The sequence below is a fragment of the Idiotropiscis lumnitzeri genome, chromosome 4, assembly GCF_059441095.1.
Source record: "Idiotropiscis lumnitzeri isolate Australia: NSW breed Sydney's pygmy pipehorse chromosome 4, RoL_Ilum_1.0, whole genome shotgun sequence".
Lineage (NCBI taxonomy): Eukaryota > Metazoa > Chordata > Actinopteri > Syngnathiformes > Syngnathidae > Idiotropiscis > Idiotropiscis lumnitzeri.
In genome coordinates, this window is record NC_142394.1 from 21,540,294 (window position 1) to 21,567,190 (window position 26,897).

The window sequence follows — 26,897 nt, forward strand, 5'->3', positions numbered from 1 at the left end:
CCACGCCTGAGGGAATTGCAGCTGGCAGGTGATTAAAATCATGAGTCAAGACGTTAAATGAAACAACACTTAAATTAGGAAATTTATTATTATTTCATTTTTACTCATCTTAAAGAGAATTGGATTGTGTTGAAAATTATGAAAAATGCATACAGTAACTATTGTATTGAGACTCTTGAGGAGATTCGTCCAGAATTGAAGGTGCTTTAATATTCTTTCTTCCAGCAGAGGGGGACAAAACACATAATGAAAAAAGTCATTTTGTACAATGAGTATTGTAATATTACTTCTTTGCAAGTTTAACATAATCCCATTAAACTCAAGTTGATCCATTTTGTGTGTGTGTGTGTGAGTGAGGGAGGGGCTTGTGAAAAATCTATAGTTAAGTAATAATACATAATATCGCCACTGTCTTGTGAAAACACGCATGTCCTATTTTGTCTTTTTTTTGTTTTTAATTTTCTGATGAAGCCTGATGCGGAAACCCCATTAATGTAAAAAATGTAATTTTTTTTTTTTAGGCATTTCACAGGAGCGCGACGATAAACAATGTATGTTCATGACTGCAGGCCAAGCTAAATTGTTTTTTTTTTTTTTTGGAAGACAAAATGTAAAATCAACTTAAATGATCGAATGGGTCAGAGAGAATGTCCCAAAATTGCATTTATTTAAAAACAAATACTCGCCATGCTGCCTACTGCCATCGAAGAATAGCAACAAACATGAGCTGTTCTATTAGACAAAATCAAATGAATGCGACATGACTGCCAGTATGGGAACAAACTGCTATTAACGGAAAGAGAGAGCGGCCCAAGCTATACGCAACACACTCGGCCAGACTACGTTGGACAATTTTAAAAGGAAATTCTTAGTTTTCTCTTTCACACACACCTTTTTTTTTTTTTTTTTAAACATCACCAGTGGGTACGTCTCATTTTCAGCGGGTTTCGATTGACTTAAAAGCATTAGTTTTGCGGAACAAAACACGCAAATTATGTCAGTAGGTTTTCACAGAGCTGCCTTCATTCCAGTGCTTCTTAGTACAATCAAAGCCTTCACTAAAGTGATGATCTCTAACATAAGAAAAATACATCATAGGATTAGATGGATGTCAGTTAGATTATTGATCATGAATTTTTGTTTATTGTGTTTCCATCATGAGCACAATGCAACACGAAAACAACTTTTACTGATATGGCACCACATTGTCAATTGAAAGCTTGCTGAGCAGAGGTGGGACCAAAACAAAATCAATACCTTGATATATGGTAATTTTATCTTTCAGAGTCGGTACAGTATTGATTAACAAGCATTAGATATCAATAATATCTTAAAGGGGACATCGTATGGAAATGGACTTTTAATTGCTCGCTATTCGTTAGTCAGTTATGTCTCTCGAGTGCTTGCCCAACCATCAATTGTAAAATGGTTACATTTGCCTGTGATTGCTTTGCACATCCGCCAATCATCTGCAGTCTGGACATGGAATGGTGAGCATCTTCTTTTCAGTCTCCAGAAGTTTCCATTAACACCACACAAGTCATAGGATAATGAGTGTAACATTTTGAGCAAACAGTTGATCAAACCAATAACGTACATGGATTGTTGTGTCATTTTTAGTATAGCATTAACATCATTTTGCAAGATACTCTGTGATTCCCACCCCTGCTTCGATGCATTATGTCGACTGTTGAATGTGTGTTAGCAGTTGGCAAACCAGCAAAGAGGAAAATGACTGCAAGCCACCGAGTTGACTGGAGTAAATGCACTCAGAATGACACAAAAATGAATTGACATTGTCATGGAGGTCTTCTGAGACATTCAGGTAATGTTCTTTTCAGTTTTCACAGCATTGCAAGCTGTTGTCGATGGCAGTTTGGCTCCAAACACTCAAATATCACAACAGAAGTAGTGGAAGATATCAGACAAAAATTCCCAAAAATGAGAGGAGAAAACAAACCAACTTTGTCAGTTCAATATGAAGCAGGCCGGGATATAACAAAAGCTATTGTACGGCTTAGGAGAAACTCTATTATAAATAATAAAAACAACAAGGACCAAATAATAAGACCATCAATAATGATGCTAACAATAATAATAATGATGACAATAATGATAATAATAATATTAACAATAATAAAAATGGTTCAGACCCCCTCGCTCTGCTGGTTTACCACTGCTGCCAGCTGAAGTCATCATTAGATCCGAAGACGAGGAAGAAGCCCAGGATGGTTCCAAAGATGACAATATTGCCCGTCGAAACGAGCGCACACGCCCCCCAAGCGATCTGCAAACAAAAGCGGCGATTCCATCTTAACGCTAAACGTCTCATTCGGTGCTCCAAACACTTGTCAGTGACTTACGACTTCAGCTCGAGCAAAGACGATGGGCAGGCCAAAAGCTGAGATGACGATGCCTGTTGTGAAGAATATGGCCAGCTCTTTGCAGGCATTGCTGGCCGAGTCTGTGTCGTCCACGACCCGCCGCGAGATGCAGTATGGGAGGGGCGAGAGGATGTAGAAGAAGAGGAGGAACAGCGGCCAGTATTTGCTGCGTGCAGAGAGAGATGAGAGGTACATTGCAACAGAGTTTAACAATTTTCGACACTGCTAAAAGTTTCAACCGTTAATACAATTCAATTAATGTTCTATATTAAAAATTTTGACGCAAGTTCCTTACTCATAAACAGGGAGGGCACATCCCAACATGAGGAACATGAGGCCGATGGCCCCTCCGAAGGACAGCGTGATGAGAGCTAAAAGACAGCAAGGACAATTAATTAGCGACACCGACAAGTAAATACATTGTAATTTCTGTATCACTTTTTATAGAGAGGACAAACAAACGCGCTTCACACTGCGAAAATACAATCACAAAGACAAGTCAAGTGATTTTCACTGCTTATCAAAGTTGTCTCCAGAAGTGGCAGCTCTTAACCAACGAACGTGCATTCAACAATTTGGTGCACCAGACTGAAAGACTGTCACGTGTAGTTCTTAATCTCGTCAGAGGGAAATAGAGAATATATTATTATTCAGAAAATTTTTGAAATGACATCAATTTATCTGAGTGTTTCAGATGCTGTACTATAGTTTGTGTGCTTGAGTATTGTAATTGACACGCACAGTACTTTTTGTAGAGGACTCCAAAAAATAAAATATTACGGTGGTGGTCGGGAACAAGCCCAACCCAAACCCAGCCCCACAATAAGCAGAGTCCCACGCTACCTATCATGTGACTAATCAGCTGGTTTGACGACAATAAGGTAAATAACGCCCCTAGTGAGTTTTAACATATACAACGACAATGTTTATATTATTACACACATTGGCGTCACCTAATTGTCACCTATTCGCCCAACTTTCGCTTTAGATAGCCGTCGCTTCTTAGCATTGCTAAACGTAATATAAACCCCCGAAAAAGCGACGTCATATGAGGTCATGTTTTTAACAGTAACAACAAACAAGACGATTCGTTAATTGGAAAGGGACAGCGTTAACAGAAACGACGGTGTTTAATTTTGAGCTAATGCTAATGACCATTGTCGGCCTTGTGGCTATACTTTTCCATGAGCTATCTTAGAATATGCAAACGCGTGCGTAAGGCTTGCGTCAAGATAACACAGTGGATGCCGTTTTTTTCTTCCCCATTTGTAGTTATGTCATGGATAAAAACGTCATTTGCCGCACCTTTAATCCCTGCCATCTCCCCTGGACAAAGGATCGTCACACTATAGCCGAGCCGGATGACAACAGCTCCCCCTCACATCCGCTGCGGACTGCGTCGGAACCTGGAGCATTTCGGTGTCGACCGAGATGCGTTCAATGACTACCACAAATGTCGGAATAAAAATAAATAATTCGATGGCTCTAAAAAAATCATGGTAATCCCCCCCATTTTTGTACTCGGTCAGATATGTGATAGCGACCTTTGTGTGTTAATAATGTCTAAAGACACGGTATTGCTTTGATTGGAACTTTCGTGTACAGACCTGCTCTTGACATTTGTGCGTTGATAACGCAAAGCTGTCATTAAAAAAAACTAACAAAACCACACTGTAAAATAAAACCGTACTAATTATTAAAAGACCAATAAAATCCCGAAACATACGGTTTTACGTACATATTCGTGTTACGTTGACATCGCAGGGATGGAATTCCGTCGTAAAGTGAGGATGCCGGTGGGATTTCCATCACAAAAACTCTGAAGCAATCCGTTGGATGATGAGAAAATAATTACAACAAATATGATTAGATATGAAAAGAGCCGGTGGTTGAAGTTGAAGTTTCAACTCGTTTGATGTTAATCCGGATGTACACGTTTCTACTTCCGACTGTCGCCCAATCGTCCACTCATCAAAGATGGCGACCGGGGGGCTGTCCACGGCGTCGCTGTGGACCGAAGTGAACCGCTGCGGACAGAATGGAGATTACACGAGAGCCTTGAAAGCGCTTTCAAAAAGTGGGTGGCCTTGTCGCGAGCGAAGTCGGACATGTTGTCGTTTTGTGGGTCGAGCGTGTGCCAATTTGTGGCTACTGTCAACGGTACTCCGTCGGCTAAGCTACTGTTAACTCCTTGGGCAGCTGTTAGCATGTGGCTACGCTACGGGCCCCAAGTCAGCCTGATGTCACTTTTTTGGTTCCTTTTGACTTTTTTGCGTGTGTGCCCTTTTTAAATATATTTACCAATGTAGTTGTAAACATAGTTTGCATGTGTTTTATGCGACGTTGCATGCATGTTGCACCGAGTTATCGTAGTTCGTGACGTGTCAGATTTCATGACAGTGAGTTCTCAATTTATTTTTTGACATGTAATGCAATGTTACTCCAATCAACAAGATTGCTTCCACGATAATTAGATTTATTTATGTTTTAACCTTTGTGCGTCCTTCTCCTTTTGTCACAGTTTTGCAAGAAAATAGGGAGGATGTGACAGCCCTTCACTGTAAAATAGTGTGCCTTATCCAGAATGGCACCTTCAAGGAGGCTTTAAATGTCATGAACACACACAGCAAGGTCCTCGGCAGGTAAATTATGATCACATGGGGAGACTGTGTCACACCTGCTTATATTCGATACTTATCAAATGTTTATTCCCATTTGGAAGTGGCCTGATCATATTTGTGTCACTTGTGCCACTTGCAGTGGAAATCCAACCTTGGTTTGAAACTTTGCATTTGTGTCTATTTGCCTCCTCCAGCGAGCTTGTGTTCGAGAAAGCATATTGTGAGTACCGTTTGAACAGAGTGGAGAGCTCTCTGAAGACCATTGAAAGTGCTCCAGAGCAGACGGACAAGTTGAAGGAGTTGTATGGTCAAGTGGTGAGTCTTGTCGATTTGCCATTTATAAAAAGAACAAAAAATCCATCTGGTATTAGTTGCTATAGAAACTCATTTGAATTAACGTGAGCAATACTGTACTCCCAATTACATCTCGCTTGATGTGATGCCCAAAAAAACATTTTTAGGATGCCAAATATTGTGTTATCTACGTGTGTATATATATGACTGAATTTCAAGAAAACATGAATGATATAATCATGTAGAATTTTATATTTTAAGCTGTGTTTAGTCTACAAAACTAAAAGTGGCTCAAAATGGGACCAACTTAAAACCTTCATAAATAGCGAAAGTTTAGTAGTATTTTGATGTTGTTAAAAAGAGGGATAAAAAGGAAACAGGACACATTTCAAATATGTAGTTTTATTTCTACCTTTATTTTCGTGTAGTTGTACAGACTGGAGCGCTACGATGAGTGCAAGTCAGTCTACACAAATCTGATCAGGAACTCCCAGGACGAGTATGAGGAGGAACGCAAGACCAACCTCGCGGCTGTCATGGCCGCCATGAGCCAGTGGGAGAAGGCGCCGTTGGTTAGTGTCTCTTTGAACAAGCATTCACGCATGGTCTTTTAAGGATCTTATTAAACGAGGACATTTGTGTACCCCACCCTTCCCTTTGCAGGAAGATTTAGGCCTTCCCGAGTCGACGTACGAGCTGTGCTACAACGCCTCCTGCATGCTGATTGGCCAGGGTCAGCTGACTGAAGCGTTTAACAAGCTTCAACAAGCTGAAGGTAAGGTTGCGTCCAACTTTTTAGATTCTAATAATTTTTTTATTTATTTTGCCAAGGCCTATATCTTAAAAAAGAACAATTCCACGCCACACCACCCAAATCAATTTCACACGTTGGTTGAGTGAAAATTAGATAATTTACCATGGCACAATGGAACAATAATGTGGGGGTGGTTGAAGATCTGAACATGTTTTAATTTTCTTGTATTTCAGAGCTTTGTCGGCTGTCATTGGCTGACGATTCGGTAAGTTCCTTGTTACATCTGATGTGCAGTATAGCCTGCATAAAGTATAGCCTGTATTTTATGTTAAAATTGGCTACATTCATAATGTTCTAAATCTGCTTCATTTCTTTTCCTCCTTCCTTCGTCTTAACGGTGCCATCTTCTGCAGGACATAACCGAAGAGGACATCGACTCTGAGCTGGCCGTCATCCATTCTCAGATGGCGTACGTGATGCAGTTGCAAGGTCGAACAGATGAGGCGCTCCAGCTCTACAATCAGGTCATCAAGCTCAAGTAAGATGAATTTGCTTTCCTTTACAAGCAGCGATGCAAGCATTTGTTTGTGTGCAATTTGTATTTATTTTGATGCTCTGATTTATTTTTTACTTCTTTTAGGCCTTCAGATGTGGGCCTGCTGGCTGTCACTGCCAACAATATCATTACAATAAACAAGGTGGGCCCATGGTAATCCAGTGTTTGATTTTTGAAGGTTGCATAAAAAGAGACAATAATTAAAGCGTCACACAGCAATGCGATGAAAGGGCTTACTAATTTTTCTGGCTATTCATTCATTGGAAGAAGAATAATAAAAGGCGACAATTCTAAGAGGGGCTTCCCATTGATGATGTGTCGTGTTCTTCCACAGGACCAAAATGTGTTTGACTCCAAGAAGAAGGTGAAGCTGACAAACGCAGAAGGGGTTGAATATAAGCTGGCCAAAAAGCAGCTCCAGGGCATAGAATTCAACAAAGCCCTGTTGGCCATGTTCACTAACCAGGTGAGTTCAGAGAACCCCCTTTTTAGGCATCTCATATGCTTTGTTTACATTAAACATTTATTATTTGATACGTTTTTGCCATTCAACAGGGCGACCAGTGCAGAAAGCTGTCCTCCAGTCTTCAGTCTCAGAACCCGGGTCACCCGCGACCTGTACTGATCCAGGTGGCTCAACTCTGCAGGGAGAAGCAGCACAGCAAAGCGGTTGAGTTGCTCCAGGTAGGACAGTTCTTGGGTCGGGGCAAACAGGCTGCTATGACACCTGTGGGCCTAATTTGTGTCCCAATCTTCAGCAATTTTCAAATCAGCATCCGGAGAGCGCGTCAGGCATCAAACTCACGATGGCACAGCTCTATTTAGTTCAAGGTACGAGTATTTATTGTAATGTCTGTTTGTCCTCAGTATATAATGCTTTTTTTTTTGTCCTCAGGTCATGTCACAAAAGCCTGCGATGTCCTGAGGTCCATTGAAGAGTTCAAGCATAAAGCGGGGATGGTAAGCGTGCATTGATGGACAGCATCGTTACGTCTGCATTCTAGTTTTCAAAATGGGAGATTTATTGAGCATGTTGAGCAAATGTCCGCCGAAACTAAACATGCTATTGACGCCTCAGGTGTCCGCTCTGGTGTCCATGTACTCGCACGAAGAAGACATTGATGGCGCTATTGACGTTTTTAGACAAGCAATTCAGCATTACCAGTCCGAACAGGTTGGTTTCTTATCACTTGTTATAATTCATCAGCTGCAGAAAAGCATTGCAATTTGGTTTCTCAAATTTCTTGGGTGTTTACCTGTGTTGATACTCCGTAGTCGGGATCCACGGAACACTTGGCACTGGTGCGAGAAGCTGCCAATTTCAAACTGAAGTATGGGCGGAAAAAGGAAGCCATTAGTGACCTGGAGCAGCTGTGGAAGTGAGTTTACTCCAATATAACAAATCAACAGACAAAAAAAAGTGGCCATTGTCATGCACCACTTCCCAAGTAGGTGGAACCACTGAAAGGCCATTCATTTGTAGTTTTTAATCTATCAGCATTTTAAGATATAATTGATGCAAACAATCTTTTTTTTTTTTTTTGGTTGTTTTTTTTATCTTATTTACATATGTTAATACTATGTTATTTATTCAAACAGGCAAAACCCGAAGGACATTCACACGCTGGCGCAACTCATCTCCGCCTACTCTCTGGTGGACACGGACAAAGCCAAATCGTATCCTTTAAAAGCAAATAACGTCTTTTCTTTCAGTTTAGCGAGCATGTCTCTCATGTCAGTTTGAAAGATGTTGCATTTTCCTCAGCGTTCCCCTGCAGCCTGAGCAAGCACCTCCCTTCGGCAGACACCATGTCCTTCAAGGTGGATGTGGACGCGCTTGAGAACTCGCACGGAGCCACGTACGTCAGGAAAAAGGCAGCCAAAGTTGGGGGAGAAACTCTTCCCAAAGAAGAAGGGTAAGTATTTGCTCTCATCCTTTTATTTTGACTTCAAATAAATCGGTGGTACCGCCTAAAAACTCCTTAGCTTCGCAAGTACCACCAATATTACAATAAATTTGTTCAGAACACCCAATTATTCATCATAAACCACAAACTGTGACCCATATCACTTTGTTTTATGATCACCTTACACGTAAAAAGTAATGGCTTACAGAATGCACAGCAAAATTATTCACATGCTGTGAGGACTCCCGAACGACCTAGACTACACCTACCTCCTCCACGACATGCAACGTTTTTGACACTAATTAATACTTGACTATTGGTAAGAGCTTTGGCACCGCCATGTGGAATACTGTGATGTTTTGAACGAGATTTTTGGATTGTTAGGTGTCATGGACTAAAAATGCAAATCAGTGATTAAAACATTTATATTCCTGACCAGCTTCATATGTAAAGTGTCTAGACAATGACAAACAAAGACAGTTTTGAATTGGCAACAAATAAATAAAATTGAACTAATAATTTATGGATGCATTTGTTTTCTTTTTCCAGACAAGGGGATATTAAAAAGAAAAAGAAGAAAAAGAAGGGTAGGTTTTGCTCACTGATTAATCAACCATTTTGGCCTGGCAGGAGGTCCTAAGTGCCCATCTCCTGACCGTTTCCCCTCCAGGTAAACTACCGAAGAACTGTGACCCCAAAGCCACCCCTGACCCAGAGCGATGGTTGCCAATGAGGGAACGCTCCTACTACCGAGGCAAGAAGAAGGGGAAGAAGAAGGAGCAGATCGGTAAAGGCACGCAGGGGGCCACGGCAGGGGCCTCGTCAGACCTGTAAGTAACTGAACAGCATCGTGATGTGTTTTTATATACCGTATTCAGTACTAAATTCCATTGCACTCTTATTTATTTATCTAATTTATATATTTGTCTGTATTATTGTTGTATTGCACTGGAGAGGGGAGCCCTCTAATCTCGTTGCACACTTGAGTACAATGACAATAAAGGGATTTCTAATGAGGTGGCCAAAAAGATGAGTTGTGCCCATTTCCCATCATTTATGGTACTGAATACAGTGAATTAATGAGCCTAATTCGGTTGTCGTCACCCCCTGTGCCAGGGATGCCAGCAAGACTGCCAGCAGCCCACCAACGTCCCCTCGACCGGGATCTGCGTCCAGCTCGGTCCCTACCAACGTGGTCCCGCCGCGACAGCAAAAACCCGCGTCGTCCGGAGCCACGCGTAAGAAGGCACCACAGAAGAAGAAAAAAGGTGGCAAAGGAGGCTGGTAGCCAGGGAAGAAAGGACCATTCTATTGAAATCCCCCGCTCAGCCTCGATTCGCGGGTCCTATTTTTCCTTTTAATTTACAGACAGAACCTCCAACTGCCCTCCACTTTTTGTCTTATTTTTACCGTACTGGACACGACACAAAATGGACTCTTAATGGCGGTTATAATGAAATGAAAGCGTTCGTCTCCACGAGCGTTCCTTTTATTTTAGTCTTGTGACCTGACGTCGCAAAACAAATTGTTGTATTAAAAAAAATGAAACTCATTTGAATTAAAAAGTATAAAACCAATTTCACCAGGCTGGCGTTTCTGTCAATCTTTAAATGTTTTCAAACCATGTCACTGCCTTCAATTCTACCTCCCAGACAAAAAGTTGGGAAATACGCTTATTGATTTTAATGCTGACTTTAACCAATTAGAGCATTCAGAATAATTAGCATAGCATGAAAGGGAATAAACCTAATATACATAAATATTTTAGTACTGATGTCATTTTACATGCAAACAAACATGTTATATATTTTACAATGTTAACGTCAATCAAGCAAGTAAGTAATTGTTAAGGAATTTTTCAATTTATTTTAAAAGGGGAGCATTGGTAACAAATGTCAATATCTCGTATCTGAATGCTGTTAAAAGTGAAGAAAATGTGCTAGCAACAGGAAGTTGGCGCACGTGATTTGCTCTTTGTGGGCCACATAAAATGAGGTTGCGGGCAAGATCTGGCACCCGGGCCTTGAGTTTGACACCTGTGCTTTAATCCACATTTCAATCAGTTAAAAATCGCTTCGGTTGGTCGTAATTGGACCACGCCCATTCGAGAAATGGCTTCAAAGTCACCGTAGCACCTCGCTTGTACCCACCCACCTGCACACAATTTGCTCCAGGATGCCTCGCATGCCTCCAAAATATAGCGACAACTTCTACGAGCCTCTGACCGAGGACGTGGAAGCCCTCCTTGGCCGCTTCCAGCACAACGACTCGGTTCGTCTGGAGCACTTCACCGCCCTGTGGAGGGAAGCCCGCTTCACAGACGTCTTCCTGGGCATCCATAGCGTGAGCGAGATGAGGCGCTTCTGCCGGGTGGCCATGGCCACGGCCGTCAAGTACTTCCTGCCGCCTTACTGCTTTCAGGTGCGGGTCGGTGGTCTGTACTTGATGTATGCGTTCTACCACACGCAGCTCGCCACCCCTCCGGTGCGTATCCGTCTGGCTCTCGGGGCCTGGGACGACGTCCAAATGTTTTTGCGGGACTCCATGGCATGCAGACATCTGGACGTGATTTACGTCTACCGGAAGCTGGTCTCCGTCAAGGCGATGGAGTACGCCGCCATGCCGCATTTTCTCGTCTTCCAGAGGTCCAAGAAAACCAAAGGGCAGAAGGTGTCCTCCGGGATGCTGGCCAGGGCCACGGCGGTGCAGGAGCTGCTTACCGAAGACTACATGGAAGAGGTCGCTAACGTCCAGAACCACTACCACAAGATCAAGAACCAGCTGGTGGAGGTCCGTGCAGTTGCTGTCACTACGGTGGCCGAGAAGGGCAGAGCAAAACTTGCAAAAAATATTTGAACATACACAGAAAAATAGACGAAAAGGTAATGGCAATAAATTCATTATTGTTTTAGATTAGTTGGAGGCACGGTATTAATTATGATAATAATTTTAACGGAGAGTTCAATAACTGAGAAACAATTGGTGTTACTGCAATACAATAAAAACGAAAATGCTTTAAAAGAACATGAAAAGTGAACCAGCATCTTTTATAATAACTGTAACGATAGCAAAAATGTGCATTGTTTTAATTTTTGTCAATTACTCTCTTACCTGAGCCTTTTCAGGGTTCATTTTGAATGCATTTATTTCGGTATTGTATCTACCTACAGAAGAAGGAGGGGTCAGTTGTTTGAGAGTTAGTTATTGTTAACGTTATTACACAGAACTTTTTTTATCTAATACTCCATATATTTACTTTTAAAAAACAACAAATAAACCAAATAAAAGCATTCATGCGGGGGCATAAACCTGCTCTAAAAACTAATTCAAACTAACTTAATTAAAAAAAATCATAATGAATACATGCAACTTTTTTTAAATTTATGTAGCGCATTGCATCACAGCTGGAGCTTTAACAAAACACTTTGAAAAGGTGGTAAAGCCAATTTTTATATCGACAAAACTTAAAATATTTTGTTGAAATGCCCAACTTAAAATGTTCTCAAAGATTGTTGCCTTGAAATTTTGAGTTCACACAACCTTTTTTTTTAAACAGTGTGGCTCCCATTCGCAGAAATATGGTCATCCTATAATATTTAAAACGGTACTATGCTCTAATTTTGTTTGTCCTTTGCCCTTATAGGTCCGCCTCCAGGCCACCATGACCCATGCAGACTTCGCTTCACGCCTTAATGACACTGTGAGTGACTTCCTCACATGGCAACAGACGACTTTTAACCAAACAAAAGACACCAGCAAGGATAAAGCCGAGCCCACCCAGCAGGTGGACTGTTGCAGTCGGGCCGCCCTGCTGGCCTCCATCAAGAAGAAGGGCTATGGGCAATGCCGGGGGGACTCCAGGTCTGAGAGGAACTGCCAGGAGGTGGCGGAGGCAGCTGTGGATTCATCTAGTTTGGCGCCTGAATGTGAGGGTCACAAGTCGCTGTCGCTCAGGGCCCGCACATGGAAGGCTCTTGGGAAAAAGACAGAGAACTCGGAGTTGCAGACGTGGCTCCTGAGCGCCCCGGACCAGGAGAGGGTACCATTGAGACGAAGGAACCAGCAGAGGCGTGCCAATCAATAGAAAAAGGGTCATGTGCACTTATTTGTTCACGTATTTGTTGTTGTTGTTGTTATTTTTTGGTCAGAAATAAACTTATATTTTACATGCATCACATTACAAGCGTTGTGATCTTGGGCCTTCAGTTTACACTTCCTAATCCATCTCTCAATACCGCCGTTGACGTTGCAGCTCTAGAAACCGTCAATATTATACAAACACACAATATAACAGTGTGCAATTATGCCTCATACATCTGGAGCAGCTCAGAATCAATACTTATCTGATAACCTGACAAAAAAATAAATTAAATCCATTCCACTGATTTGAGATACCCATTATTCTTATTAATCGGTATAGACGTGTTTTACTTCATGTTGTCAGGAGGTTAGGTTAAACTTTTTTTTTTTTTTTTTTTAAAAAGGAATTTACAAATCCTGGATCTTATTCAGCTAGAATTGTCTCCTGGGTTCTGAACAACACCCAACAAAAGGTCGGGTATTGATCACAAATAAGTTAATTTAACCGATCAATTAGTCGACTAGAGACGCAGAAAATCCAGTAAATAGTCTTTTGTTTATTTTTTTTACGCGTTTCAATCTTTCCAATTGGAGTTCGTATTACACAGCGCCGGTTTTTTTTTTTGCCCTCTATCGGTCAGACTGAATAACTACACCAACAAAAGACTCGAGGCCGGAAGTATGGTGAAGAAGTTCCGCCCGTGCTTCCGGTCTTGTAATCCACTTGTTGAAGAAAGGGAGCGAGTCAAGAAGGTTCATTTTAAGTTAAATTGACATGTTTATTTAAACAATTAATCCAGTCTTATTTGAGTGAGCGCCATGTTAGGCTTGAGGGAAGCCGGCTTCATCGGCGTCTCTGTGGCTCTGGCTGCGGGACTGGCCTATGCCGTCTGGAACTACTCGTTCTTCTCACGGGTGTCCGGTGAAAGTCGCCCGGGAGACGAGGATGAGAACGGCCGGGCGAGGCGGAGGTCCGCCGGAGAAAAGACGGAGAAAGAAGAGGGGGAGGAGAGTGCCAAAGGCACCGAGGAAACCGTCGTCGATGCCCGCGTTGAGACTGTTTGCTCCGCCGGGAGAGAGCAAAAAGTATCCGAGGTATGCGTCACCTCCGGCGGGCACACTTTCGACACGGCTCGGTGATGTTTCAAAGGACCTGAGAGTCTCACACAACTTTATCATGATGTAGTCATGCCATTCAACTTTATTTAGAACTTAAACTACCATGAAAGTTGTTTATGACGCTTTCCAAGCATTCAGGCAACAGTTGAGAATGAAAAAGTCTCAGATGAGGCGGCCATCTGTCTCCATCAAGATTGGCGAACACAGTAGCATTTAATTTAATCAACTTTCGCTTGAGGCACTGCCTAAAGGTAAACTTCAAATGCAAGTTGTTAAAAATAAACAAAACAAAACACCAAAAAACACTTTAATGGTTTCAATTAAAGTTGGGCGAGTTCCAATACCAGTATTGGGCCCAATACCGAGTTTTTAATGTATTCGGTACTTGTGGAGTCTACTGATACAAACAACCGATACTTAAGGCAAAAAATACTAATCTGACATTAAGCGCTCCTCGGCATTAGGTGGCACTATATTGCGGCTCTCTGACACATGCTTGAATCTTCATCTGCTTCAGAAAGATAGGATTTTTAAAAAATTTTTTTGACATTGTCCATCCATCCATTATCTATACCGCTTCTCCTCACTCGGGTCACGGTGGGCGCTGGAGCCTATCCCAGCTATCATCGGGCAGTAGGCGGGGGACACCCTGAACTGGTTGCCAGCCAATCGCAGAGCACACAGAGACGGACAACCATCCGCGCTCACACTCATACCTAGGGGCAATTTAGAGTGTTCAATCGACCTGCCATGCATGTTTTTGGAATGTGGGAGGAAACCAGAGTACCCGGAGGAAACCCACGCAGGCGAGGGGAGAACATGCAAACTCCACACTTGAAGCCCGGAACCGGGATCGAACCCACAGCCGATGCCGTCTCTCACTGTGAGGCCATCGTGCTACCCAGTTGGCCAGTTGTGTTCGATTAAATTTTAGATATCTAAATTACTTGCGGTATCTATTGATGCACAATATTGGTGAGTACTCAAAGAGTGAATTCTCATATTAGTATTGGTCTGGAAAAAAGTGGTACGATGACTATGCTATTTGTGTGAATCTTGAGTATTGAACACCCAGAAAATTCACCAATTTCCATATCTCAACGTCAACCTTCACTTTTAATATGATTTGCGCTTGTGTGTGCTGCAGTCGGCGTCAGTGAAACCACAGGGGACCCAAGTTCTGGTTTTGGGTCTGGATGGCGCCGGTAAGTCCAGTCTGCTGTACTGCTTAGCCATCGGCAGCCTGGATGTGGACATTGAGCCGACGCAAGGCTTCAACGCCGTCTCCATTCACAGAGAAGACCTGCACATTGAATTCCTTGAGAGTAAGTCCACTTAAGAAGCAGTATTGTGTCTGATTTTCTTGATGAATAGTTCTTAAATTATTATGATTTAGTAGACGACAGCTCATTTCGTCTGTTGCCTTTTGTAAAGCCAGCAACTAGTTTGTCATTCACTGCCTCGTCCTGTATATGTCATCAGTCGGTGGAAAGGCAGAGCTCAGGCCTTACTGGCCGAGGTACATGTCCAAGGCTCTGCTGCTGGTGTTTGTAGTGGACTCATCGGCGCCACAGCTTTTCGGCGTTGCCAAGGCGCAGCTGCATGATCTGCTCAACGCCGACCCCTGCTTGCCTCTTATGGTGCTGGCCAACAAACAGGTGAGGATGACAGAAACACTCAAAAGCTACATGAGGTTGAATGAAGGGGTCGTGATTATAGCCAGTCAGAAACTTGAAGAAAGTCTATTCAAAATGGAACTTATTATTTGTCATAGAATCTGCACATTTGATACATATTTGTTTGTCCTTTTATAAAGTTCCACATACATAAATACAGTTATACATTGATGTACAAGTGCCCCAACTGTTGAATTTTCCCAGAGCTGCCACTTGGCTTTATTTATTTATTTTTTTCTTTGTGTTGCAAGAAAAAAAAATGCTTTGCGACCGAGTATCAGATCTGCTGCAAAAAATGCAGCAGTCAAGATGCTCTAATGCTCTTAAATGTGGATAAAATGTGCTCACACCAAAATTAGAAATATTTTAAGGTATAATTCCACTGTTGGCCTATAGATGGCAGCATGCTATTTAGTTGAACTTGCAATTTCAAAGAATGAAAACACAAAGTATTTCATGATTAGTCTTATTTTGGCTGAATATTATTGAATGTGAAATCCTCTTTAATCCTGTTTTCTTTTTTATGCCTACAGAAAATTACAGCTGTAAACTCATTCCAGAATGTACATCATTGACCATGATTATTGGCAGATTAATATTATTATTATTATTTTTTAACAGATTAAAACTTACAACAAAGAAAATGCCAATTAAAAAAAGTGGTAAAAATGAGTAAAATCTTGCCAATTTTCCTTTGTTTTTAAATTTAGATACTTTAGGACAAAATTCTGCACAACAGTCAATTGTTCTGCTTTTAATTTATATCATTATTGTAAAAAGAGATACAAAACCTAAGAAAAAGTTGTTTTATTTATTTATCGGTGTATCATCTGATTAAGTTATCAGAATTTTATTCTACCAAATAACGGAATCACCATTGCCCCCACAAAAAAAAATATATTTGTCAGTGCCTAATTATTGATGTACAAACAGCATTAGTGTCATCACATAGAGGGATCAGTACACGGTGCACTATTTAAGGACCTACAAAATGAGCCGCAAATGCTATGAAAACATGTGAAGGAGTATTTAAATAGGGTCGATCTATAATACGGATTTAAACTTATTGAAGGGCGCAGGGGAGTGCAACCCCCAAGATGGAGGGTCTTCACCGTAGACCCAAAAGTCAAGGTAGCATTGTACATACTTGACAAAATCCTCTTTAGACAGGCCTCTGGCGCCAACTAGTGGCATTTTATAGATTAGCACAAGTAATAATAAATGACTTTTTCCCCTGTAAACGGCACACCAACAAGTGTTGTCTTGCAGGACCTTCCAGGAGCTTGCAGCATCACCGACCTGCACGACGCCCTCGAGCTTTCCGAACTGGGAGAGCGCAAGATGTTCCTCATCGGCACGTGCGTCAAGAAAGGTGAAGCGGCGGTCGGCTCGGGTGTGCGGGACGCCCGAGAGCTCATCATTCAGATGGCCGGCGGCAAGTAAATGTCAGCGACTCCTAATTTTCTTGTTCCGCTCGTTCGTGCCCGTCGGCCATTGGTATTGTTTTGTTGGTCTCATTGCACCTTGTTCATTGGGGTTCCGCTAAACCAGCGTGACTGAAACAAAGTTGAAACTTAACCAAAGAAGTTTTCAATTAATCTGTAGTAAATAGTTCACGTTTGGACCACATTTTTATGGGTAGAATTATGACTTTTATTCAATATGGTGACTTTTCTAGGAACAATTTTTTTCTCACAAATACATATTCCTAAATATAGACAGCTGTAATTTCAAGGAAAAAGTTCAAATTTTGACAGATTATAGTTGTAATGTTGCAGTTCATTCAGACCTTTTTGCATCTCATATTGTGACTTCCCCCCTCATAACATTTCTCAATATATTATTCTGGAAACGTGATTACTATTACTCTTTTATTATTACAGTTTTATTTTTGTCATGTTGGTACTTTTTATATTACAATTTTTTTTTTCCGTGTGGCCCTGATAGCCTCACGTTCCATTTCAACTTGCAGCACGACACCTTTCAACCACTAGATGTCGCCAAAGATCAGTGAAAGATTTGCAGGAACAAAAGCTCTTGAATGTATTTTTTATTTTTTTACAACAAGTGAGGGAGAATATATTGCGTGTGAATTGCTATTTGATAGTTTATTGACTTTAAGTTACACAGATTCATGTCACTATTGTTTACTTAAATTAAAAAAAATGCATGTATTAGGGCTGCAGATCATTAGAAAAACATGCGATACGAATGTTGACTATGGCGATATTGATATTGTGGTATTTATCATGTACCTCAACTTTCAGATTTTCAAGACAGGACAGGATTTTTTATGACAATAACATAATTATTCTGGTTTACATTTATGTAGTTGCAAAAAAAGTGGATTTTCAAAATAAAAAGTCATATTAGATATTAAACTCATATTTTTGAGAAACACATATACAATTACATCTTTAATTTTTGTTGTAACTTATTTTTTTCCTGTGTGACTCTAATAGTACTTTGTAGTACTTTGGTACGTTTCGGGGCGCTGAAAACAAAGGTCAACTGTTTTCGCTTTTCTAATATAAAAAAAATAAACCCCAAGTGAGGCAAAAAAGTATTGTTGTAACCGATTTTTTTGACCACTTAAAATTAAAGAGTGTTGTGTAATGAATTTGCTGAATTTGATTGTATTTTATTATTTATTTGACATCCTTCTGTAGAATGAAATGAATTGAGGCATGAAGAGATGGCCTCAGGTTTCACCTGTGTGGTTGCTAAGGACTCGCGTCTCCACGGCAGCAAAGGCAGATAAGCGCGGCTCCTTCTTCCACTTATGTTTGTGTTCTGGAAAACGAGGTTAAGTTAGAACTTGATGTGCCGTGCGCTTATCTTTAAATATTTGTTTGGTATTATTTGCATTGTCTTGTGATTTATTGCACGGATCAAACAGGTTCAATATATTTTCTTACCTCCATTCTGATACTTTGTGCTGCTCGCTTGGCGTGTTATCTACTTAGAGCTGCGAATCAAATCAATCTTAAATTTCACATAACAGTTGGCGTCGCCCTTAAATGAACTTCTGATCCTCTCTGCAGTTGTCTCTACTTCATAACAATAAATGTTCAGCGCTTTTAGCGTTTGCGTCTCAGCTGGATCAATTACTCGTAAAGAGACCAGAAGGGGAAGAGGCTAAATGCGTCTTTATGGTGGACAGACAAAGCTTTCAATGCGCCAAATTGACATTTTAGTGAAGGTCAGTTCGGCAGGATGCTGTTGGACCAGTGCCTGTGGTCCCATTAGATGAGCATAAAACCTCCTAAAAAAGTAGGTGGCAATGATAAACTTAAGAAATATTGTTTGGGGCGGCACAGTGGACGACTGGTTGCATGTCCGCCTCCCAGTTCAGAGGTGCAGGGTTCGATCTTCAAAAAATAAATGTGATCACCTGTGTGCCTAATATAGTGTCCCACCTGCAAAATGATGTCCCTTTAACATACTTGCATTATTATTTAACGGTTTTACACAAAAACACACACACACACTGGGTGTGAATTCTTTTTCTGCGCTTGTATTTTGGTCATCACTTCCTTCCCCTCTGCCAGCCAGTCACATTAAAAGCACAGGAGTGCGCCATTGTAATCGGATCAAGAGCCCACACAGGAAGCGTGCCTCCTGGGACCGATCCTTCCTCGCTGTAATTAAACACGACATAATGTCATTTATTAGCATGATGGCTGACGGCTACGCGACGATAAGACATTGTGGCTTTAAATCACGCACGGAAATAATCCAATCACAGCGGTGTCCCGCGATTCGCCTGGCGGTCAGATTGACGTTCATAGACGGTTAGTGATGTTCCTCTGAGCTGTTGTAATGGATGTCCCTGGGTTTGATGTTGTGTTGAGTCCAAATGTCATGGAATTATGAGCCAAAGATGCCGCAGCAGATTTTGCTGAAGACTCTCTGTAATCTCTGTTTACTATCCAGGCTAAAACTGGCTTCTCCCCAACACATACCTCCAAGAATGTTTAAGATATATAACTTCATCATACTTCTTTGACACCAATGTACTACTTTCCTGTGTGATAAGGCTTTAGCATGTGCGAGTGATGATTGTAATCAAATTACAGCAAGTTGGGTTTTGTTGGTGTAATTAAACAAGAAATATCTTCTCCTAAAAGACAAGGTGAAAGAGAGTGCGTAGAAAAAGTCAACGATTAAAAAAAAACAAAAAACGAGTAGCTTCCAAGTGACAAATTCCTCACAGGTCGCTCGCTCCTCTTAGCAACAAACAAAAAACAAGGCGTCATTTGCATTTGTTTTGCATTTTGTGCTCCTAAACATCACAACATGCTCGATCTGCACGTTTTGTGAGAAGTCACTTTACTCTTAGCTGGAATGAATTACATGGGCAACAATTTGTTGTAAAAAAATAAATAATAATAATCAATAAAAATGCTTCCATTTCAATTCCAATTGTTAAGGTGGGGGAACTTCTTTTAATATAGTTTAGAAAAATAACATACTTGACAGTATTTTGAGTCTTGTAGCCTATAGGACACGAATTGTAATATTCAAGATGGCAATATTCAAGCCCTTAACAATGCGTGCAATACATTATCAGATTTTATTACCTTAAAAATGCATTTAGTAAAATTATACCTTGCATATTTAAAATGTATTTCATGCTATTAAAATAAAAAAATGCCATTGAAATAGAAGTACACTTATTTCTTTCACCAGAAAAAAAAAAGTTGTTTCTAGCGTTTTACATTCTTTAGTAGTCAGCAGTAAATAATAGATTGGTTTCACCAAAACCAGTTTTTTGACCAAAAAGCAGAGCAAACAAGCTTTTTTTTTTTTACAAAGAACCATGTCAAGCACAACAGTGATGTTGACAGTAATATTTCTTAGCTTTTTAGATATTTGACTGACAAAGCGATTTTGATGGCAAAATCGTCTCAACTAAGTAAAGCATTAACTCAACGCATGAGTCGGGTAGAACGTCACTGGCTTTTTTTTTTTTTAACCAACCATTACAACACACACTGTTTACACTCTTTCGTTCAAGTAAAAAAATAACAATTGTATGCTGTTAAATAATTGGCTTGCTATAATCTTCTAAAAGACAAATTGATACAGATTGAATAACATGACTGATTAATTTTGACATTGTGTGCGTTTCTCTATTGTGTGTACAGTAGTAGCTATGGATAATCTAAATTTACACAACATTGCCTCAAACGTGGTGTTTGTCCAAATGAACTCAGTGCATGTTTGTGGCATTAACGCAATACTGCAATATTACACACACTTGGCGAGCAGCATACCAGAAGTACCTGTTAGGTGGTTTCAGCCAAGCAGGTTGTGCAGGCACTTTCTTCCCGCATGCACTCTCAGCAGGAAACCTCAACGTCGTCATGACCTTCACCCTCTGTACTTTACACTCACTTCAGAAACAGCTTCACAGTGCTCATATTTGGCAACATCAAGAATGCAATTTTTCACTATTTCAAACTGTTCCGAGATGTCTCTGCAACTTATGAAATTCTGATTGAAATCATGCTGTTTTGTGGGGGCGGTTCTTTCTCATACAAATGTGTCAGGTGGTATCGGTCTCATAGTATCGTACCATTTTTATGAGTACTAGTACACATATAGAATCTGAATCCCTTGTTTAAATTCAGTGGCCTGGCATTTTTAGTGACCTCCAGTGTAAAGCGCTTCCTTCCTCATTGTCTCATTGACGTCTGAATTATCGTTATAAGAACCCACCATTGGCATCAGAACAGCAAAGCATCTGCCAAAGACGCTAAAGAATTCTCATTGTTGTACATTTTGTTTATCAACAGTATTCCGAGAGAAAGAGTGGGCCAAAACTAGCACACGACTATGAGCTCACATCCTTTTTACAGATGAGCGGACAATGGAATGACATCACCTGTCATTTGTTTGTCCCGTGATGCCGAGCGGCGCGTCCGGCTCGTGTTTCTGTTCATCTCGTGGGCCACCGCAGACTTTGAGTTGGGCCCGCCAAAAGACAAATAACATGTAAGAGGAACTGTTAAAAAGCCAGAGGTGGAAAAAGTACTCACAACTCTGTACTTAAGTAGAAGTACAGATACTTGTGTAAAAGAAAGATTCTGGAAAAGGACTGATTCCACTCCTTCACCTAATTAAAAGAAAAAAGTTCAGTGCAAGAGTAAACATTTTGTTTGTACCTTAAAGGATTTGTACTGAGTGACTTTCATCACTGGAAAAAAGTAACTTATTTTGACCAAATCTGAATTAGAAAGTCAGAAAACTTCAACTAAAATACAGACACCTGACAAATCAACAGTGCCGTGAGAAAATATTTCACCACACAAAAAATAGTGAGTCCATAAAATAGAGATACCTGAAAAATACAGTTACCATATATTTGTACTTTGCTTCTTTCCATTACTCTTGCAAAGCCCCCAAAACATGACACAAAAACCAGGCTAGCCATTTATTTGATTTATTTTAACGCTTAATTTATTTCAACAATAATCTGTCATTTCATGTAAACACATTGGTTATATAGTCAACAGCACAAAAGAACCTTCACATTCCCAAAGTTCAAACATCTTTATACATCAAATGAAACGAGGCAGGAAAAAGAGGACGTTCCAGGAGAAAGGTCCATGAAGGAGTTTGGGGGGGCTGGAATGATGGGTTGGGGGTGTGTCTCAATCCAACACAGAGCCCAGCTCAGCTGGAAGACCCTCAGCCTGGCGCCACTGTGACATGCGCAGCCTGAACCATTTCTGGAGAGAACACAGAAGAAAGCGGGAGGTGTTAAAACTATTCTGGTGTCCTCCCCCCCCCTCCCCCTTTGGCCACAAAAGCCTTGGCAGAACCTGAAAGATGAGAAGTGATGATGTAACACGGCATGAATAGTCCTGAGAACAGGTACACTTGTGATTCCCTCTACAGCAGCTTCTGTAAACACACACCAGGTACTCCACATAGTAAGGACTGAATCTGTGGGTCCTAAGTCCTTTTTGTTCCCTGAACTTGATGACTTACATATGGACTAAGTGCTAAGTCGGATGGTGTCGTTCTCCATCGCTTCTAAGCCAGTTTAGTTGATGGCTAAATGGGTTCTGGGGCATTTGTTCCAAGACTAAAGTAGGATCTAAGTCTGTTTGTCCAAATCTTGTGTTTATTTTGGCGTCCAGAGTAGAATCCAAGTCAGTTGGTCAAAAGTAGCCACGAAATCTATTGCCCCAAGTCTCTAGTGGTCTTTTTCTGTTGATCCACATCCTCAGTAAATTCTAAGTCATTTGTTCCAGGACTGTCGTCTGTGGAAGTAGGTGTGTAAAGTAGGGTTTAACAGTGTAAGGCATTTGGAAATCTAAATTACGATCCAAGTCACTTGATCTAAAGAGCTTTTAGTTCTGTTGATCCAAATCTTAAGCAGGTTCTGAGTAGGTTGGTTGATGTCTAAAGTAGCTCCTAAGTTGAATGGAATAAAGGTTGCAAATCTGCTCAAACAACGCCTTATTACAGGGGTGGGCAAACTTTTTCATTGACGGGCCACCATGGGTTCTAAAATTTGACAGATGGGCCGGACCTGGAGCAGGTGGATGGAGTGTTTTGGTAATCTCACCTCATCTGAGAAAAAAATACATTTAATTTGAAATGAAAGTGAACAAGAGCATTAAAACAACAATATATATGTATTTGAAAAACCACAATATTTAGAAAATAAAACATTCACAAGGTTTATTCATTTAATTTTTTTCAAGTTTGGCGGGCCGGATTAAAACGTTTAACGGGCTGCATGTGGCCCCCGGGCCGTAGTTTGCCCACACCTGCCTCATTCGGTTCTAAGTCCGTTTTTTTTGTCCCCGAGTCAAAAGTAAATTAAAAAACTCTTCATTTAAGTCTTAAGTTGCTTCTAAGTGATTTGTTCCAGGACTGAAGTATGAAGTATCCAAGTTATTTGGTCTAAAGAAGCGTTTAAGTCGGTTGGTCCAAGGACCAAAACATGTTTTGATCAGATAATAGAATGCAAGCTATTGGTCATGTCTTCGTACAACAATTCAATTACAAATTACTTTTGTGAAGCTCCAAATTTGACAAAAATATATTTTTGGGGTGAAAAAAGTACTCCTATTTTTACTGCATATGTTTTCGCACGGTGACACTGAGAAAAGAAATGTTGGCCTTTGGCTATTTTGGAACACTGCTTTACTATATTCGTACGTATATAAATACCATGAGTGGAAATAAATCTCTGGGCACTAATTCAGCAACAGTTTAATTTGTTTATATTTTTCTTAGTGGTTGTTTTTCTTGGCCACTTGTATGTGGTATTATATGTCGCAGGGCCTCTCGCTGTTTCATAACCGAGACAAAGTTGACTGCTTTTTACAGTGTCCACTCTAAACAAACAAGGGGCTCAAACATGCAGCGCACAGGGGCCGCGGCACATTGTAAATTCTGTTTATGTGAAACGGGGAGTGGCGCGCAGCCTTGTGTGTTACTGTGTGTGTGTTGTGTTTATGGAGTTGAACCTTCCCCAGTTGAGCGCTTTGTTAACAAACCAAAAACACTTGAGAGGAAATGAAGTCAAGTCTTTTGATCAGGTGCCACATGTGAACCTTGCACCCCGCCTAGACCGCACCGAGCCCTCTCGCACAATGAATAGAAGCACTTGGAAACACCTGATTGTGTATGTGTGGGAGTACAAACTACGGCCCGGGGGCCACATGCGGCCCGTTAAACGTTTCAATCCGGCCCGCCAAACTTGAAAAAAATTAAATGAATGAACCTCGTTAATGTTTTATTTTCTAAATACTGTGGTTTTTCAAAGACATATATATTGTTGGAATGCTTTTGTTCACTTTCATTTCAAATTAAATGTATTTTTTTTTCTCCGATGAGGTGAGGTTACCAAAACACTCCATTCATCTGCTCCTGGTCCGGCCCCTCCGTCAAATTTTTGAACCCATTATGGCCCACCAATCAAAAAATTTTTTTTTTTGGTCACCAATTAAAATAAAACGGTCAGCAAATAGGCTGCAGGTAAATTTTTCTTGGGCGATCCTCAGTTTATGTCCATGTCATGACAGAAAGGTGTGTCATGTATGTCTATTTGATCAGGTTTATTTACGCTGCAGATTCGTGCTGGTAAATGCTGTCAAACCTGGACTAACTGGTTTGTTGGCTTAATGTGGAGAGAAAAAAAACTGCACAATTTGCAGAAGAATTCAAGTGCTTCAAAAACACAACGTGTAAGCGAAATAGCGCAGCTAGCACAATTTTGCTGATGTATAAACTTGATTATTTACGTGAGAGGAAGAAGATGATGGCGAGCGATATCGGATGTGTCTGCAACACTCTGATACCTTTGCAGGGAAGTTAAGATAAAGAGCATTTACGCCTCTTTATTTTTTTTCTTTTCACCCCATTTTCAGGCTTTGTGATTCCAATTGTTTATACTTTTACGCGAAAATAGCTTTGAAATCCAAACAAATAGTCTTTTCTAAGATATGGATAACCCTCTTTGCTTTTATTTCCTACTTGCTGACTCAAATCATATCATTCCAATGCAACTTTTTCAACCCAAACTCAATTCCAAAACTGACCACAAGAGAGCTCACAAGGGCCAAATTGTTGCACAACATGGTCATGGATACTGCACATACAATACATAATTAACTACACTGTATCTCATGTAGTGTGTAGGTGTGTCATACCACACTTCAAACCGAAATATTTCAATCTATGTTGCAGTGTACTTTATTAATGGGGGAGGGGGGGGCATTCATTGAATATTTGAAGCAAGTACTTCAAATGTTTTTGTTGTTGCTTGTCCATAGTGAGTTTCCTTGTGTATGAAATTTGCTATAAACCTTCTGTTATTATATATTTATGATATGTTCTTCAATCAATAAAATATAAAATCCATCATCTGTTCCGCTTCTCCTCACAAGGGTGGTGGGGGTGCTGGAGCCTATCCCTGCTGTCTTCGGGCAGTAGGCGGGGTACACCCTGGACTGGTTGCTAGCCAATCGCAGGGCACACAAAGACGAACAACCATTTGCACTCACACTCATACCTAGGGGCAATTTAGAGTGCCCAATCAACCTGACATGCGGAGGAAACCGGAGTACCCGGAGGAAACCCACGCAGGCACGGGGAGAACATGCAAGGCCTGAGGCGGTATCGGTCCCACGACCTCTGCAATGTGAGGCCATCGTGCTAACCAGTCATCCACCGTGTTGGCCATCCATAAATCATAAGTGTAAAATAAATAATAAAGTCAATTTATGTTTTTTTTAGAAACTATAATAAAAGCATGAAATGGTCTTCACTAATTTTAACTTAAGATCAAGTGCTGGTCACGATTAAACAGGGATATTTGCCAGTCCCACTTATGTTAAGTTAAAAAAAATATGGACAATGTGAATTATTCCATTATTTTGTAATGTGAGAAATGAATTTATTTCCTAGTACATATTTTAGGGTGTAAAATATAAAAATCATTATTAAATTCAAATATGCAAAATGTCCATTAAAAAATAGAAATCTACAAATATCGAATTTTTTCATGAATCAATTTAAGCGTTAGTCGTGATGAAATAGGTCGATAATTGCAGCTGAAGTCAAATATAATGACATATAATAGTAATTTAAAAAAAAATCCAAATTAAAAGCTGTATTGGACTTGACATAGTCGACTTGTAATGTCCGAATCGTTGCATGCATGGACTCGCCTGCGTCTCTTCCTCCGTGAGTCCACACTCGGCAGCAACCAGCGCGAGCGTCGTCTCGTCGGGAAACTTGTCTCGTTTAAAATTCTCCTCCAAAATTTTGGCCTGGTACTCGGACAGCTTCATGCACTCCATGTCGTCGGTTCAGCCCGGGCTGGAAGGAAGGAGGGAGGGAGGGAGACTTGCTGCGGGCTGTAAGTAGCGCGGGCTCGACTGCGTGTTTTCGGACGACTCGCCGCCGGCGTGTGCGGTCCCACTGGCGGCGTCCGCCGAGCCGTAGTCCTGGAGGTCGGAGCGCTCCTCTCGCGGGGGTGGAGCTCTGACGTCACGGGAGAGCTGACACCCGGCGAGTGATGTCATCATTTCTTTGACAGCTAAAGTGGTCGCAATGCAGTGATGTCACAAGTTAAGTCATTTAACTGGAAGTGAAGAACGCGCAATGATTCAATAGTTGTATTTTTAAACTCGTTTGAATTGAATTTCACCCAACAATGAACTGAATGTTATGTAGACTCACCAAGGAAGAAGAAGTGATGTAAGCGACTATATCATTAATATATATATATGTATATATATATAATTTCATTTAATATATTTTTTAGGGACTTATGGTCATTTGGATGTGACTGCAAAACTATTGTATTTGAACTTGATAAATGAAATACTATCCGTGTATGCTTACGGAGTTGTATGTCACCATGACGACAAATTTGTTCATTGACGTGTTGAGTGAAAGCGTCAACTTCCTGATTTCACCCAAAATAAAACGATATTTTATTGCGGCGCACGTGCGAATAAGTCATACATATACT

At 40.8% G+C, this 26,897-nt stretch overlaps 5 protein-coding genes across 5 annotated transcripts; 3 read left to right on the forward strand and 2 right to left on the reverse strand.

Moving 5' to 3' along the window:
- Positions 1-190: 190 nt before the first annotated feature.
- On the reverse strand, positions 191-3,838 carry leprotl1 (leptin receptor overlapping transcript like 1). The gene is made up of 4 exons (XM_088294723.1): positions 3,690-3,838; positions 2,680-2,755; positions 2,364-2,550; positions 191-2,287 (listed from the first exon to the last, which is right to left on the reverse strand). Exons 1-4 carry the CDS (start codon positions 3,703-3,705, stop codon positions 2,171-2,173), a joined length of 396 nt encoding a protein of 131 aa, XP_088150849.1. The 5' UTR covers positions 3,706-3,838; the 3' UTR covers positions 191-2,170.
- Positions 3,839-4,297: 459 nt separating this feature from the next.
- Positions 4,298-10,093, forward strand: srp72 (signal recognition particle 72). Its single transcript, XM_088294542.1, has 19 exons — positions 4,298-4,461; positions 4,906-5,026; positions 5,200-5,320; positions 5,728-5,871; positions 5,963-6,074; positions 6,287-6,318; positions 6,467-6,591; positions 6,694-6,751; positions 6,944-7,075; positions 7,165-7,293; positions 7,368-7,440; positions 7,505-7,569; positions 7,688-7,783; positions 7,885-7,988; positions 8,209-8,286; positions 8,388-8,525; positions 9,066-9,103; positions 9,187-9,346; positions 9,633-10,093. Exons 1-19 carry the CDS (start codon positions 4,362-4,364, stop codon positions 9,802-9,804), a joined length of 1,998 nt encoding a protein of 665 aa, XP_088150668.1. The 5' UTR covers positions 4,298-4,361; the 3' UTR covers positions 9,805-10,093.
- A 462-nt stretch (positions 10,094-10,555) lies between these two features.
- LOC148338545 (snRNA-activating protein complex subunit 1-like) lies at positions 10,556-12,693 on the forward strand. Its single transcript, XM_088294216.1, has 2 exons — positions 10,556-11,306; positions 12,160-12,693. The coding sequence occupies exons 1-2, from the start codon at positions 10,692-10,694 to the stop codon at positions 12,598-12,600; spliced, it is 1,056 nt and encodes a 351-aa protein (XP_088150342.1). The 5' UTR covers positions 10,556-10,691; the 3' UTR covers positions 12,601-12,693.
- Positions 12,694-13,277: 584 nt separating this feature from the next.
- Positions 13,278-17,092, forward strand: arl9 (ARF like GTPase 9). The gene is made up of 4 exons (XM_088292357.1): positions 13,278-13,691; positions 14,863-15,040; positions 15,198-15,373; positions 16,661-17,092. The coding sequence occupies exons 1-4, from the start codon at positions 13,416-13,418 to the stop codon at positions 16,832-16,834; spliced, it is 804 nt and encodes a 267-aa protein (XP_088148483.1). The 5' UTR covers positions 13,278-13,415; the 3' UTR covers positions 16,835-17,092.
- A 4,731-nt stretch (positions 17,093-21,823) lies between these two features.
- hopx (HOP homeobox) lies at positions 21,824-26,376 on the reverse strand. The gene is made up of 2 exons (XM_088295003.1): positions 26,089-26,376; positions 21,824-22,128 (listed from the first exon to the last, which is right to left on the reverse strand). The coding sequence occupies exons 1-2, from the start codon at positions 26,218-26,220 to the stop codon at positions 22,051-22,053; spliced, it is 210 nt and encodes a 69-aa protein (XP_088151129.1). The 5' UTR covers positions 26,221-26,376; the 3' UTR covers positions 21,824-22,050.
- Between the last annotated feature and the right edge of the window lie 521 nt (positions 26,377-26,897).